The 16,875-nt window shown below is 36.9% G+C and overlaps 1 protein-coding gene across 1 annotated transcript in view; it reads right to left on the bottom strand.

Moving 5' to 3' along the window:
* Positions 1-16,875, bottom strand: part of KIF13B (kinesin family member 13B) — a 200,211-nt gene that overhangs the window by 101,128 nt on the left and 82,208 nt on the right. Inside the window, exons 8-12 of the mRNA XM_058720792.1 lie at positions 14,871-15,005; positions 12,587-12,699; positions 11,246-11,357; positions 2,680-2,892; positions 1,210-1,320 (exon numbers count right to left, since the gene is read on the bottom strand). Of these exons, the coding sequence (XP_058576775.1) occupies positions 1,210-1,320; positions 2,680-2,892; positions 11,246-11,357; positions 12,587-12,699; positions 14,871-15,005 (684 nt within the window). The remainder of the gene's footprint in view (positions 1-1,209; positions 1,321-2,679; positions 2,893-11,245; positions 11,358-12,586; positions 12,700-14,870; positions 15,006-16,875) is intronic.

Genomic DNA, 16,875 nt, shown 5'->3' on the forward strand with positions numbered 1-16,875 from the left:
TCGCACTGCAATTTTACTTAAGACTGACCCTGTCTTGTAGCAGCAAAGCAACTCAAATACAGTAGCACTTCAGGGTCACTGTTTACTTTTGGAGTAGCTCAAAAAGGCTCACACAAATTAGTTCTAAACTGGATAATTATTAGAATGACTTATAATTTATGAAAAACAAGTGAAATATGTAATGAGAAATGGAGTTCATACACTGGAATATTCTCTTCTCTGTAATTTGAAGGATATGTATTAAAATAACCCAGGATAGGGATACAGTTAAAACAAGATGGATTACATGGTGATCTTTAATGAAACTGGGTGATGGTACGTGTAGATTCATCATACTCTTCTCTTATTTTCATCTATTTTGAAAATGAATATAATAAAAAATATTTAAAGTCTGTCTGCACTAATATAAATATAACATCCACTTTATGCTACATAACAGTAGTACCATCCTACAACATCTGATGTATAGATTGATTCTGGGCAGCACATTTAAAGATGGAACCTGCTGGGTGACAAAAGAAATACCAAGTTATATATATTTACTAAACAAGAAACCGTTGAAAACAGAGATTTTTAACTTTAGAAAAGGAGGGGAATAGGCAGAGGTTACCTTACCATGAAAAGACTGCTCAGTGGGGTAATGAACTCCACATTCTATTTTTAAGAGCAGAGGCTGAACATCCATCTAACAGGAAAGCCATGGAGCAAGTCTTTTACTAAGTAAACAACTAGACATTTAAGATTCTTTCCAAACGCTAATGTTCCTACCTTAAAATTTCACAACTCCACCTGTATTAAGTGTGAGAGACAGTCACCTCAGATTTAGGTATTTCATATTACTTTTACTGAGTTGTCATAATGAAGCCAGAGGCTTATAGCCTAATATCTACCACTAAGCATTTTATAGTTTGGGTAAGTTCCTTAGGTCTTACTTAACTAGGTATTCAGAGTCAGAGGCTACAAAGTAGTTATTTCATTTAAAAAACTTCTATGACTCTAAACAAGTATTTCTTACACAATGAATAATTAATTGTAATTTGTCTTCTTTATCTTTGTAAGGCAGAGACTCTTGAATCTAGGTTCTTATTAGTGGTGCTAGATTTGCCATCTCCAAAGCTAAAAAATCAAAACAGGAACCCAAAATGACATCTGAGTTGCATTGCACAAACTGCCAAGAGGTTTCTGTGTGTTTAATCAGAAAGCACAAACCTGTGCAATCTCCTCGGTTTTCCTTAATTTCTCCTCCCAGGTCACAGTCATTTCCTGGATTAGCTTCTCTGATTCTTCTAGCCGGTCTTTTAGCTCTGGAGATTTCATTGCCTATAAGCAAAATGTTTATTTCATGAAATGTCTGTACCATGCTCTGAAGAAAGCATTAACTAAATCCAGAAGGATAAAAATAACAGTCTGCCTCCTCTCAGCTCTACAAGTCACCAAGGTCTCTGATCTACTTAAGACATAACAATGAATGCCACGGACACACAGCATCCAGACTGTATGCACCCCACAAGCTCATTCAGTCATCCAAGGTGGGCTTGAAAGGAAGACCTAACTGCTTCCTTTTCCTCCAACCAATTGTCACTGTGAAGATGTAGCTTCACAGAAAGTTCAAGTTCTCAAGGGCTTATTTTTAAATCCCAATAGGTCATATATCTAGACTTATACACAGGATTCATTCTAGTCTCTACTGATGACTTCAGGTATTGATTCAAGTATATACAGACGTACATGTTACAAACTGAATGGTATTATTAATACCAGGAAGACAGAAACAAAATTTAAAAGAATCTTAATAAACCATAAAATTATTCCTATAAAAACAGGATAAGTTTCAACAGGCAAAAATATAACCAAAATGACGTTTTGACCATGTATTTTACCAATCTACTACCAGAAAACAGGTTATAAGAAAAGAAAGGGCTAATGTCCCAACACCAGGAAAGAGTCCCATAGTCCTGGGAAATTGTGGGAACAGAAATGCTAATAAAGTAGAGATCCTGAATCTGGTATTTTATTTCACTTTTCAAAAGAAAAACATTTGGTTGCAGGTTAGAATTGTGTAGGTTTCAAATTCAGTAATGGAACATAAATACCATACATTATAGTACATAGGGTAGTAGAAATAGAGTACCTCTAAATAGGTGGGTATTTCTGCTATAAAATACTTTTTCAATAAACATAATTAAGCCACATGAAAAAACTAGGTTATCAAGAAGTGGAAGATGTCCTTAAGATTTTCATTCTGACTTCAGCCAGTGAACAAATGATACAGCAAATATCTGCTTGAGTTCTCTTCCAGTTAGTCTATGCCCACTCTTCACCATTTTCTGCGCTAAAATTATATACATTTTGTTTCAAGCGTCTCTCTCCCTCTCTCCCTTATTCAATTATACCTCTTCTTTTTTGTCTGCTGCCTATACTGTGGAAAGGAACATTTTCTCAATTCCCTATATTCTCTCTTTCTGTTCAATCCTTTCATACCTGTAAAAAAAAAAAAACTCTCTAAATTTCAACTATGAAAATCTATCTGCCTTTATTTATTATTCATCTCAAATTTCTCTTACTATAGGAAACTCAAAAATTTTAAGTGGAGTACTTATCACTTACAGCTAAGGGGAAGAAAATTCAAGTTCTAGCTTTTCCTAGACCCATAAAGTGTGGCTTGGCTGTGCCTTATACCTCTGCTTTAGTTAGCTGTTCTCGGAGTTTTTCTACTTCTTCCCGGAGATCCCGGATAATTCGTGCATTAGGATCCTCATTCACCACAGCATGGTTCACGATGTGCTTGGCGCGGTCTGCATACCGCAGAGTTGAAAGGGTTTCATCATAGTTATCGGCGGCTGGACTAACAGTGGCCACCATGGCTGTCTTGCTGTTACCCCCAAGACTGTCCTAGATGAAGAATGAAATTGAGTAGGATTTTTCAGTTGGAAGAAAACATCATATGAGAAAGATGAAGTCAGAAAGGGTGAGAGAACACATATTTAAGGACAAAACTAGAACTGAAATACCGATATGCTGAACCCCAGTCCCATGCTCTTTCTTCTCTGCCAAGCTATGTTTCTGCAGAAGGGAGATCTGGTTATTAAGAAAAGACGGGGAAATACAAAAAAGGCTCCATTTATTTCAGTTTAATAACAATTGGTTCTAAGTTAATTTGTCCTCTTCTAACAGGCAATATGATGTCGTAAGTCAGCACACTACTCAAAACAAAAAACAATGATTTCTTAAATGACTAAAAATCTTCCTTAGAGAAACTGAACAATCATAATGTTATTTGTTATCTGATCAAAGAGTGATTACCTACAATCTAGAGCATGATGCCATGTACTTGGAATCTATGTGAAGCCTAAATAATGGCTCAGAAAGTGTTGCTGTTACAGACTATCAGTCATCTTGTAATTTTTTTCAAGAATTTTTCAAGAATTATAGGTAGAATTATAGTCTTTAAAACAAAAGATATGTTGGAGGCACCTGATTTTATTCCCTCTGACAGCACTTCAAAAACTACTCAAAAGGCTTTACTTTCTACACGACCACTTCTACAGTTCAGACAAGGGTGCTGAAGAAAAGATACTCTCTTCATTATACTAAAACTGATCAGTATGGTGAAATGGGCTTTAGAACAGGCTCCAACAAATTCAAAAAATTTTCACTTGACAACACTAAAAAACAACTACATATAACTCAGAATTACAAAACTAGAAATCAAGTCCACCCGGACTCCGCTTCACCATCCAAAGGCTGTATGTCACCCGCCTGTGGCAGGCGGCCTCTAAGACAGCCCCCCAGGATCCTCATCTCCAGGTATTCATACCTCAGTACCATCCCCCTCTCTTGAGTGTGGGCAGGACTTATGATTTACCTCTAAGGAACAGAATACAGCAGAAGTGATGGCATGTCACTTTTGAGGTTAGATTATAAAAAGACTATGGCTTCTGTTGTGGGTATTTTCTCTCACTCTTGGGAAACCACTGTCATGAAGTGAGGTGGCCCTATGAAGAGACCTCAAAAGTGAATATGGAAAGAGATCTTCTGGAGCCTGCCAACAACCACTGAAGTGAGCAGATCCAACCCCAGGTCAAACCTTGCAATGACGGCCCCAGATGACACTTTGATTGCAGCCACATGGGAGACCCCAGCCAGAACCACTTGGTTAGGCCACACCCAGAATCCTGACCCACAGAAACTATGAGATAATAAATGGTTGTTGTTTTTAGCTATTAAGTTTTAGGGGTAATCTGTTACATAGCAATAGACATCTAATAATACACTAATATACTATCCCAAGATGAAAAGAACAACCCAAAAAAAGAGATCTGATACCCTCTTTTAGCAATAGGATATCACTGAATTATGGATTCTCAAGCAGGCCAATATGGGGAATCAAAGATCATAAAAAAGCCAACTTTTTACCTTTGAAGATAAAAAGTTTTTCCAATTATCAATATATCTAAAATTTGTTTGTGCAATCGGTGATTTATACCATCCTTGTACAAATTTTACTTAGTCCTCAGCCTTTTGTGAATTATTTTACAGATAAAAAACAAAACAAAAACCAGAGGTTTGTTCTGACAAAGCAGGTCAAATACTCTGCCTAAAGATCCAGAACTAGTAAACTGAACAATATTCTAATCCAGTTGTATTCTGCCTTCAAGTCCAATATGATTTCACTCCCCCACAGTCACCCACAATAATATAGCAACAAAGTGCCACTTGGCAACAGAGCGAGAGCTCAGATCTGAGGAGCAAGTAAGGTGACAGAATAGCTTTCCAAGTTGTTTTGTCTTAGTGCCAGAGTCAAAATAATTCCCTAGGTACTGCTAACAGTTCAATACAATCGCAGACTATGTATCTGTTTATTCATCCACTACTGAAAACTAGGTTTTCCACAGAAAATAAAGCTTAATGAGGTCTTTGAAGGAAATACACTCCAGCACATGAAAAGGAAGGAAACATAAGTAATCTGGACTCTAGAAAGCAGAAGCAACTTCTCCCAAGTCTGTGTGATCACTTGCTTTCCTCTTCGCTTCTAGACACTGATATCACACTGTTGGTGCCCAGCTTTGGCAACGTCCAGAAGAATACCAAGATGCACATTAATGAAATTCCAATGTTATATATAAAGATCACATGAATTGCATGTCAGATTATAATTCAGTTCACCAACAGCACCATGGTAGAGTGTTGCCCTTCAAGAACTACGGCATTCTGTTAGCCCACATGAACAGCAAATGCTATTGGGTAAAAGGGGATTTGTAACAATAACTACCAAAGGGAAAAAGCATGCATATTGTGCTTTAATTTGTGCTGAGAAAAGGAAACCTGGCAAATGACAAATACTTGATATTTTAAAAGCCCTGTGCATGAGTAACAATATGCTTATATTCAAAAATGGCCTCATGCCATTAGCAAAAAGGAAACAGCAACAAAAGAACTGGCACTCATTCAAGGAGAAAGTATAAAGCTTCTTGTTACTCTTTAATTGTTTAATTAGGCAAATCAGGCAAGCTTTGTTTCAAATGTGGCAATTGCAAATTAAATGGACATAGGAAAGAAATTGAATTTTGGAAGGCAGGATTTTTTGAAGCTGAAAGAACTCTTTGAAGTCATCTAATGAAATTACTTCATTTTACAGATGAGAAATTGAGACCCAGGAAGATTGACAGACTTACCAAAGGTCATAATGCTGGTTCAGAGCAGAGCTGAAGGTACTCATTCACTCAGCTCTTTACAGTGTTTACATCTAGAGAGAGGGTGGTGCTCTACATACAACACGGTAAGAACTAGAGTAGGGATAAACACAACATGGTCACAGAAAACAGAGAATGAGCAGAAAGCCCAGTCTTGAAACGGTAGGGAAGACTTTCAGAGAAAGTGACATTTGAGACCTAAGATGAATAAGCATTGTCCAGATAAAGATTTATGGGGAGGGCAGTGGGAGGGGAGATTGCAGAGAGGAGGAAGAATGTTCCAAACACGGTAAGAATAATGTCCTAGAAGTAAGAGGACTCAACACTTAGCTAGGACTGATCATATTAAGAGCAAGAAGAACAATAAGAGGTAGTGAGGGGTCAGATTACTGAAGGCCTATTAAGTCACAAGTCATTAAAGAATTTGGACTTTATCACAAGGGCCTCTAACAGAATTATTGAAGAGACTGAAGTTTAAGAAGAGTAGTAATTTTAAGACAGTACAACCTTACTATAAAGAAGGAATGGATTAATAAAAAAACTCAAGGGAGATGTTTCAATCATCCAGGCAAGGGATGAAAGTTGCCTTCATTAGGTAAGTGGCAGTAAGAACGAAGAAGGTGGATGAAGTCAAAAGATACGTATTATTTGAGTGTTTATTACCAGAAATTATTTGATGTTAAGAGGCTCACATTTAGAAGGTTACACAGAGAAGCAAAAAAATCTCTTGATAAGAAATGGTTCTCCACTGACCACTTACCAAATGAGTAACCACTCAACCCACCCGGAGAGAAGAGTGACAGAAGAGCACTCATATGTATGCCCCACCAAATCACCTAGGGTACTCATTTTCTCTGACGCTCAGATGTGGTAAATATCAAGAGCATAACACAATTATAATGCAAATACAATGCAAAAACACTTTTAAAAGAAACTGCAAATCTGATAAAGGCTGAGCAATTTTATGAGTTCAATGATAGCTATGTTGGAGAATACTAAAATCATACGAAGTCGAACAAGGATCAGGGAGAGTTAGACTAATTTAGAATTAAAGAAGGACAGAGCAAAAAGGACATAAACGCTACTTCAAAGGAGACTGATTTATGTATCAATGGATTCTGAGAGGCCTTTGGGAAAACTGTTTAAACATCGGAATAAGTCTTGCAAAAATGCCCCACTTGTGATCTTGCTGCAAAAGTTACACATGACAAAGAAGGTCACATAGTTTTCAAGTAAAAAACATGACAAGAAAACTTCATTTTTTTAGCCTAAGAACTGACACACGGATGTTATAATTACAACCTAATTTTATTGAACAGAAGATAAAATGAGTTTTCGAAAATATTTAGTTTTGCTCTTCAAGCATTTTCATGAGTTTCTATCAACATGTGGTAAAAGTAAAGTGTTTCTCCTTCTAACAAAAAGTAACCTTTGACAGGATGTACACTATATAGCCTAGGCAAGAGAAGATGGGCAGCGAAGTCAGCCCTAATCTTATTTCTGCAACCACTGTCCCACGGTAACATGGGAACATTACCATTTGCTTTCAGAGAAGTAAATGAGATCATGTGTATGAAGCACTTTGCAAAGCAATTGATTCTTCTGGCCTCCAACCTATGGAATGGACACTCAATAATTACACTGGCTATTTTAATTCTGTGAATTAATTTAATAAAAGATATTTCCTAGTGTTTGTTTAAATGGACTGAGGTAGTAACACTGAAACAGGACAATGAATATTATGTCTTTTAAATCAAGCACATCCAGGGAATAATCATGAATTATCAGGAAACGTTTCTGTGGGAAAGTCTGAGGAATAAATGAGTATCTTATCAAAATGTCTCCTGGAAATTAAACACATGAGATTTCAAGGTTAATTACTGATGACCAGCATGATTAATGTTTTGTAATACCCCTTAAATTCAAGACCTATCTACAAGTGTTTTTTAATTATCAAATTTTGTTTGTTTATTCTTTTGTTTTAAATTTCTATTTTTTTTTTTTTTTTGCATTTTGGCCAATGGAAGTAATCTACCTGATTTTTTACACTGTGGCCAGTTTCACTTAATGAAGCATGCTCAAATGGTGTGCAGAGTTCTAGAAAGTAAAGATGAATACCACTGACCTTTTGAGAGAGTAGAAAATAGAAGAAAACCCAGCTTCCTTTATAAACATGTTATAGACTAAGTCAAAAGTTGTGTCACCTTGGAATAACAAATATTGTTAAAATGTCCATACTACCCAAAGCAGTCTACACATTTAATGCAGTCCCTATCAAAATACTAATAGCGTTTTTCACAGAACTGTAAGAAAAAATCCTAAAATTTGTATGGAACCACAAAAGACCCTGAATAGTCACAGCAATTTTGGAAAACAATTCCAAATTTCAAGTTATATTACAAGGCTGGAGAAATCAAAATGTAATGGTACTGGCACAAAAACAGACATATAGATCAATGAGGCGGAACAGAAAACCCAAAAATAAACCCACAATTACATGGTCAATTTATCTTCGACAAAGCAGGAAAGAATATCCAATGGGAAAAAGAAAGTCTCTTCAAAAAAGGGTGTCAGCTACATTTGAATGAATGTACTGAGTGGTCCAGAATGAAACTGGACCACTTATCTTACACCACCCACAAAAATAAATTCAAAATGGATTAAAAACACCTTTAATTGAGGTGAAACCATAAAAAATCCTAGAAGAGGGGCACCTGGGTGGCTCAGTCGGTTAAGCGTCTGACTTCAGCTCAGGTCATGATATCATGGTTTGTGGGTTTGAACCCCAAATTGGGCTCTGGGCTGACAGCTTGGAGCCTGGAGCCTGCTTCAGATTCTATGTATCCCTCTGTCTCTCTGCCCCTCCCCCGATCTCTCTCTCTCTCTCAAAAATAAATAAACGTTAAAAAAATTTAAAACAGGGGCGCCTGGGTGGTGCAGTCGGTTAAGCGTCCGACTTCAGCCAGGTCACGATCTCGCGGTCCGTGAGTTCGAGCCCCGCGTCAGGCTCTGGGCTGATGGCTCGGAGCCTGGAGCCTGTTTCCGATTCTGTGTCTCCCTCTCTCTCTGCCCCTCCCCCGTTCATGCTCTGTCTCTCTCTGTCCCAAAAATAAATAAAAAACGTTGAAAAAAAAAATTTAAAACAAAATCCTAGAAGAGAGCACAGAAATGTCTGTGACATTGGCTATAGCAACATTTGTCTAGATATATCTCCGGAGGCAAGGGAAATAAAAGCAAAAATAAACTATTAGGACTACTTCAAAATAAAAAGCTTCTGCACAGTGAAGGAAACAGTAAATGAAACTGAAAGGCAACCTACTGAATGAAAGAAGATTATTTGCAAATGACTTATGTGATAAAGAGTTAGTATCCAAAATATACAAAGAATTTACGCAAATCAACACCAAAAAAATAAATAATGAACAATCCAATTAGAAAATGGGCAGAAGACATGAACAGACATTTCTCCAAAGAAGATATCCAGATGGCCAACAGACACATGAAAAGTGCTCAACATCACTCATCATCAGGGAAATGCAAATTAAAATTACTTCATACCTCTCAGAATGGCTAAAATAAAAAACACACAAAAATAATAAGTGCTGGAGAGGATGTGGAAAAAAAGGAACCCTCTTGCACTGTTCGTGGAAAGTAAAATGGTGCAGAAACTCTGGAAAAAGTATGGAGGTTCCTCAAAAAGTTAAAAATAGAAGTACCCTAAAATCTAGTAATCCCACTGCTGGGTACGTACCCAAACAATACCAAAACACTAATGTAAAAGGATACATGCACCCCAGTGTTTATAGCAGTACTTTTTACAATAGCCAAATTACAAAAGCAGCCCAAGTGTCCATCAACTGATGAATCGATAAAGAAGTGGTATATACACACAATGGAATATTATTCAGCCATGAAAAGGAATGAAATCTTGCCATTTGCAATGACATGGATAGAGCTACAGAGAATAATACTAAGCAAAAATAAGTCAGTCAGGGAAAGACAAATACTGCATGATCTCACTCATATGTGGAATTTAAGAAACAAAACAAACAAGCAAAGGGAACAACAAAAGAGAGAGAGGGAGACAAACCAAGAAGCTGACTCATAACTATAAAGAACAAACTGATGGTTACAGGGGTGGGGAGGTGAATTATGGTATGGGGATTAGGAGGTGCACTTGTCGTGATGAGCACTGGGTGATGTATGGAATTGTTGAATCACTATATTGTACACCTGAAACTAATGTAACATTGTATGTTAACTACACTGGAATTAAAATAAAAAATAAAATAAAATTTTAAAACAGCCAAAAAAAGGAGTTGTGTCCTATACTAAATGTTATATTCTCAACCCCTAGCACAGTGAGCAACAGGTGTTCAATAAAGTCTTGATCAGTGACAGAATAACCTATCACAAAACTAAACAGAGCTCATAAAATTATTTATTTTAAAAAAATAGAAAAAAAAGTATTAGGTAAAATATTTTGTTCTAGGTTGGTAACTCTATAGAGTTAAACTGTCACTGGATTTTCAATCCTCTAGCTCCCAGTCCCATAGCCAATTCACCACGACACCTCCAAGAGGACTACAGGGAGGGGTGCCTGCCTAGGTGGCTCAGTCGGTTAAGTGTCTCACTCTTGATTTTGGCTCAAATCATGATCTCATGGTTCCTGAGATTGAGCTCCGTGTCAGGCTCTGCACTGGCAGCATAAAGCCTACTTGGGATTCTCTCTCTCCATCTCTATGTGCCCCTCCCCTGCTTATTCTCTCTCTCTCTCTCTCTCAAAATAAATAAACTTAAAAAAAAAAAAAAAAGAGACTACAGGGAAACTTGAAGACGAGAAGAGACCTGGAAATAGCCTCTCTCTTCACCAAACACCTATTACATGTCCTTACTATCTCTCTTATGGAATCACTGACTCTTTTATAATATTTTGTGTACACATCTTATCTCCCTTACTAGATCCTGAGCTATTATAGAGGGAGGAGGGTCTTACATTTCTTTACATTCTCCTCATAGCACTCCATAGTCTTTTTTCTTTCTCATTTCCATCTATCTTACACATACTAAGTCAATTAACAAATTAATGACTGTGTGCTGTACTCTGTATCCTTAAACAACACCTAAGCTGAAAGTAAATTAAAATGATCATGAGTAGTCTTGATGTTAAACAGAAAAACAAGGTCCAAAATGTCAGTCAAACAAAAGGAGTCTGTGAGAAAGACAGAGTAGTCCAGCTGAGTCCATAAGACAGTGGAAATCCTTTCCTATGACTCATTCAGCTATCAGATTAGCAGGAGGTCCTTCTGCTACACCCCAAAATCTCAGAGGCAACTGTGTGATTCAGTGTGCCCTAAATCCCATTGCTTCCAGATTCTGATGAATCAGGTGCTTAATCTACTGAAACTATGATTATCACGTAAGAGTTTAAACTTGAACATTATTAGAAGAAATGGTAATTGGGAGGAATTAACAATCTACTCTTCTCTTCCTTTCTACCAACCACTAAGAGTACGCCAGAAAGGATGGGGGTGGGGTGGTGGGGAGCTTACTTTGAGCAGCCAAGTGAGAACTGAGTCACGATATGGAACAAATTTATTCTTGTTTTTGCCAGCACTCTGATCTGCTAGGGCTGAGATAACGAGACCGAGGGTCGTGAGGGACCTGCATGGTGCAACAAACCGAAATAAACATAAAAAACTGAGTATATTAAGTATCATATTTTAGCACAAAACTGAACATCAAGATGCCTTGTACCTGCATTAGAACAGCACTGCCATCAGCATTTTGCTGCTCGGTTGAAAAACCCATGAACTCTAAAAGCTAATATCCTTCTAATACTACTGCAAGCAATTAAATTGCTTAGCTCTATTATTTTTTTTCATTTTTGTAAATAGCAGCATGAGCTGTAAACCTTTAGGTTAAGATAAGATACAAACACCACATATCCTTAAGAAAGGAAGCCACAAACACAATACAATTAATTAAAACTTAGTATAAGGCAAAAACATTTATATATGTGTGTCAGTATATCTATCTATATATATGTCATATATATCTATAAATATATCACACACAATATCATTCATATATATCACCATTCAATAATACAATAACAACATAGCATCTGGATGATGGTCTTTTATGATCTCCAGTAAGTGACTCTCACTGTGTTTCCTTCTGGATTCCTGCCCACAGGAGCTAATAATTTAGCTTGAGGTAGAAAATATAACCATTTAAAGGAATTGGTACACAAAATATTACTTTATAAAACCCTGGCTTCTTGGTATAAATAAGCACCACAACAGTCATAAAAGGAAAAGCTCAACGTGGCTAGTACACAGGTTGATGTTTGCTCAGACCGTGACACCCAGGCTGAGATGTCTCAACAGCTTTTCCATAGCTTAGACCAGTGGTTCTCCCGTGGAGGGCTACTGTGCCCCAAACAGGGAGCAGCTGGCAATGTCCACAGATATGTTTGGGTTGTTACAACTGGGGGTGGGAGAAGAGAGGTGGCAGGTACTACTGCCATCTAGTGAGTAAGGCCAGGGATGCTGCTAAACATCCTACAACACAAAAGAACAGTCCCTGGGACAAAGAATCACTCCAAATCTCAGTAGGGCTGCTCTTGAAAAACCTCTGACTTGACTGTGCTCTTCAGCCCCATCAGACATCTCAACAAAACATAAAATATGCTTGGGCCCATAAATATCTATGTCTATATAAATATAGATATATATTTGAAAAAAGTATATATATATGAAAAAATTCTCAATTACTTATTCAATATAGCCTCAATAATTCCAGAACCTTATTCTTTTAATAACCACATAAGTTCCCCATTTGGCTCTTAAGTCAGTAAAGTAATAAAAGTAAGCTTCTGGAAAACTTACTTGTTGATGTTGCTCCCCTCCTTCAACCTGTCCCCTGCGGCTCCAGTTTTCGTTGCTCGCTCACTGCCAGCTAAGTCAACCAAGCTCAGTTTGCCCACTTTCTCTCCAGATGTCTACAAAGTAAATCAACAAACACTTATAAACAGTTAAAGAATACAGAAAATGCTACACCTCTACCGAATGATTTTATTATCTAAATCCTTTATTAAAACATTTACTGTTATTTCAAAATTATCTTGTGCTCACATAAAACAGTAAGAGAACTGTCCAGTCTAGTAGTAGATAGATACACACAAAATATTCACGGCTTTACTAATTCAGACAAGAGTGAAAGCTGCCTCAGAAAAATAGTGCCCCCAAAATGGGATATTTGAAGGGAGCCCAATAAAATTTTCATATAACAGCACTTGTAAAATATAAATTTTAATGATATAAAGTTGTTTAAAATTTCACAAATATTTACCAATAACCCTGAAGGAAAATATTTGCAATTCTTACTGATGTAAAAAAAAAAAAAATTAAAATTTTATATAATGGGGTCTCTCAAAAACCCAACACTTGCTTAAGTTTTTCATATTATTTATATATAATAATTCCCTTACTTCATAGTTTCAAGTATAAACTTACATATTTTTCTAGTTATTATACATATACACATATATTGATATGTCCTTTATCAAAAATGTTCTGTAATGTAATCACACACATAACACATATTTTATACTTCAGCAGAAATACAAGAAATGTGGGAAAGCAATGCCCAAATCTACAGACTGGATCTTTTTTTTTTTTAATGTTTATTTATTTTTGAGAGGGAGAGAGTCAGAGCAAGAGAAGGGCAGAGAGAGAGGGAGACACAGAATTGGAAGCAGGCTCCAGGCTCTGAGCTGTCAGCACAGAGCCTGATGTGGGGCTCAAACTCACAAACCGTGAGATCATGACCTGAGCCGAAGTCAGATGCTTAACTGACTGAGCCACCCAGGCACCCCCCAGACTGAATTATTTTTTAAAACTTTTCTTTAATATACACATTTATATTTATTTCCATAAATAAACTATGTTGCTAACAAAAGGATATTTGGCTTCCCAAATCAAAAGTACTTTTGGTTTAAAAAAAAAGTCATCAGTATGTTTTTTGTTTTATGCTGAAAAGGAAACAGAAAACAAAGAACTCTTTGTTGTTACACTAATCTTGCTGTGATGGCAAAAAAAAGAAAAATATGCTTTCAGCAAATGAAAATCTTACCAAAATCTAGCATTTTGCCAGCATGATTATTTTAGCTTCTGGCATTTGAAACTGATTTGCTGGGGTGGGGGGTAAGGCATCATAATAAAATATGCAAATATTCACATAAAAAGTAAGTAGTAAACCAAGAAGTTTCAGTATGGTGGAAGCATATACATTTCTGGCTCTTCATAAGCTTCAAAACCAAGTATTCAAAACATTACTCTACAAATCTGATACTTTTATAGTACAATTTCCCCAGTATAGTTTATTCCTTCTAATACTTAGCTGTTTAGCAGAAGAGAACGTTTCAAAAGAATCTCTACTAAATTAGCTAGAGTTAACATTAGCTTCTGCAGTCAGCCACCAAAGTTTAAAGCTCAAAAAATTCTGTGGCAGAGACCGTGAACCATCAGCATGTTTAACTTCTGTTCCACGTTCCTTTAGTTGGACAGGATGGGGCTAAAAACTACATTTTTCAGATTCCCTTACAGCCAGGGTTCATGATGTGACTTAGGTTCTGTCAAGCAGATACATGTGCTTCAGATTTGGAAAGGAGAAGTAAAGTAGAGGTCATCCCCCGGACTGTTTTGGCTGTTTTCTGCTGGCAAGCAGGATCACGGAAATATGAGGTTTTCTACAAGTGTCTCAGCTTACATTCTCCAGCTTCCAGGTCACTAAGAGGCAGCTTCATTAACTCCTATGGCCTAGATCACAGCTACTGAGCATGCCTGGATCTCACAGCCCTGGTGGTAGCCTCAGAGGTAGTCTCATCCTTGATGGGGGAGATCTGTGTGATTATTCCTAGAGATTTACTCTAGAGCCCACTCCCCCCTCAGGTGTTCTAACAACGCTGTAATCACCCAATTCCCTCTGTTAAATCCCTTTCTGTTAATCTACAGTGGCTTCTGTTTCTTGCTGACTCCTAATTCATACCCATGTCTAGCTAGGATTCTAAGTTATATGACACTTGAAGGAATAGAGTAAGATAAATAGTGATCCACCTTTAAAATATTAAACAAACAAACAAACAAAAAGGTCAGGCATCTGAATACCTACCCCAGACTTCACATCATATAAAGTATGGGTAAGGGTGATTTTGAAGACTGCATGGGATCGACTGCTCTCCTCATTCATGTTCGTGGCAGCAACTGTACGAGACTTGTTACCCTCAGACATCAAAGACTCAATATCCTAAGTGGAAACAAGTCATAGATACACATTGCATTGTCAAATAAAACTCTGCTATCCTATGAAATGCATTACAAGTATCACTACTCAGACAACCACTTTGGAGTTTACACATCTACACTTTGTTTTTCAGTGAACATTAAGCCCAACAGAGTAAAATAGCCAATGCTGTCTCTGAAAACTAAAAAAAAAAACAAACCACATTTATTTTCTGTAGATGCCAAATAAAGTAGCAGCTTTGAGAATTAGGAAAGTTTAGAAGCCACGGGTGGAGACCCACAAGATGGACAAACATACGATGCCACCCCTCATCTAATCTAAACAAAAAATTTAGTTTCTTTAATGACAGAAGCAACAGAAGACAACTGTTAAATTAGATCATATGAATAAGCAACAAACAAAAATGATTCTAAACCCTTCACACAGGCATAGCAGTGCTGCATCACCCATGTTAGTGTGTATTATACCAGACCTGTTTCTGAAAACTGAGACATCAAGAAATGAATGTCTGCACAGATTTACTACTTCATTGCCATTACTGCTAAAAGGAGACAGCAAGATGCACTTGAAAGATCATGGGATGGGATCTTCATTTTTTTAAATGTTACAAGCTCTAAAAATAGTTACTTAACCAAACTGAATTCTAGTTTCATAAATAACAGTACAGAGCTATAATATTATTTACCTTACAAGAATTTTAATGAGGAACAAGAAAGATGGTATGTATGAAAGAGTTGACTAACTGTCTCCTCTTACCCCATCTCCTTTTCTTTCTAGTAAAGGAACCCAAATTTTAGCTAAGCACCTTGCCGTGGAACTAAGAGACTATATTTCCCAGATGCCCTTGCAGCTCAGTCTGGCCATAGGACTAAGTTTTAGTGAATGAGATGTAAAGTCATCTGGGAATTCTCCTTAAAGGGAGTAGGCATGCTGTCACATCTTGGTTCTAAGAGCTAAGATTTTGAACTATGAGAATAAGGGTATTACTACAGAGCTGGCTCTATGTGGAGAGCTGGAAGGAATCTAGGTCCCTAACAGCATCTTGGAGCCACTATATCAGCCCTCTCACCATTCATTCTTTCATTTATTCATTTAAATATATATTGAAGTCACCTAATAGATGCTAGTGCATTTTGAATACTGAAAATAATGAACAAAATAGATAACAATTCACATTCTAAAGAACTTAAATCCTATTATATTTTCCTGTTACTTGCAGCCAACACAATCCTAACTGACACATATATATAAAAAACTTTGAAAATCATAATTTTTTATTTTGCCATAGCAATGAAAAAGAATAATGTTTAAGGAAAAATTCTATATGACAAATAAAAAGCCTCAAAGTAGAAACATTAACTATAAAGAAAAATTTAAGTAAGCACCAAAATGGAAAATTCAACACAAAAAGAAAAATTCAAAATGTTTTAGATCTATTAAATCTGACCATCCTGAGACTTAATGTAAAAGCTTCACCCTATTTAACCTACACTTATTCATTGGCCTCTAATTTGTTGTCTCATGCATAAACTCTGTATTGAGTCCTTTTTTTTCTACAGAGAGAGAGCACGCGCACACAAGCGGGGGAAGGCCAGAAAGAGAAGGGGATAGAGGATCTTAAGTGGGCTCTCCACTGACAGGCTGACAGTAGCGAGCCTGATGTGAGGCTCAAACTCATGAACCATGAGATCATGACCTGAGCCAAAGTCAGAAGTTCAACTGGCTGAGCCACCCAGGTGCCCTGAGCCTTTAAATTTTTTAAACAAGCAAAATGTCTCTTGTCACTTTCCAATCTCCTCTGAGCATTCAAAAACATCTTGATCTCTCTCCAGTGTTGTATAATAAGTCCTCAAATAATCATTATTAAAATAAC

Source organism: Neofelis nebulosa, chromosome 3 (genome assembly GCF_028018385.1).
Source record: "Neofelis nebulosa isolate mNeoNeb1 chromosome 3, mNeoNeb1.pri, whole genome shotgun sequence".
In the NCBI taxonomy this organism is placed as follows: domain Eukaryota; kingdom Metazoa; phylum Chordata; class Mammalia; order Carnivora; family Felidae; genus Neofelis; species Neofelis nebulosa.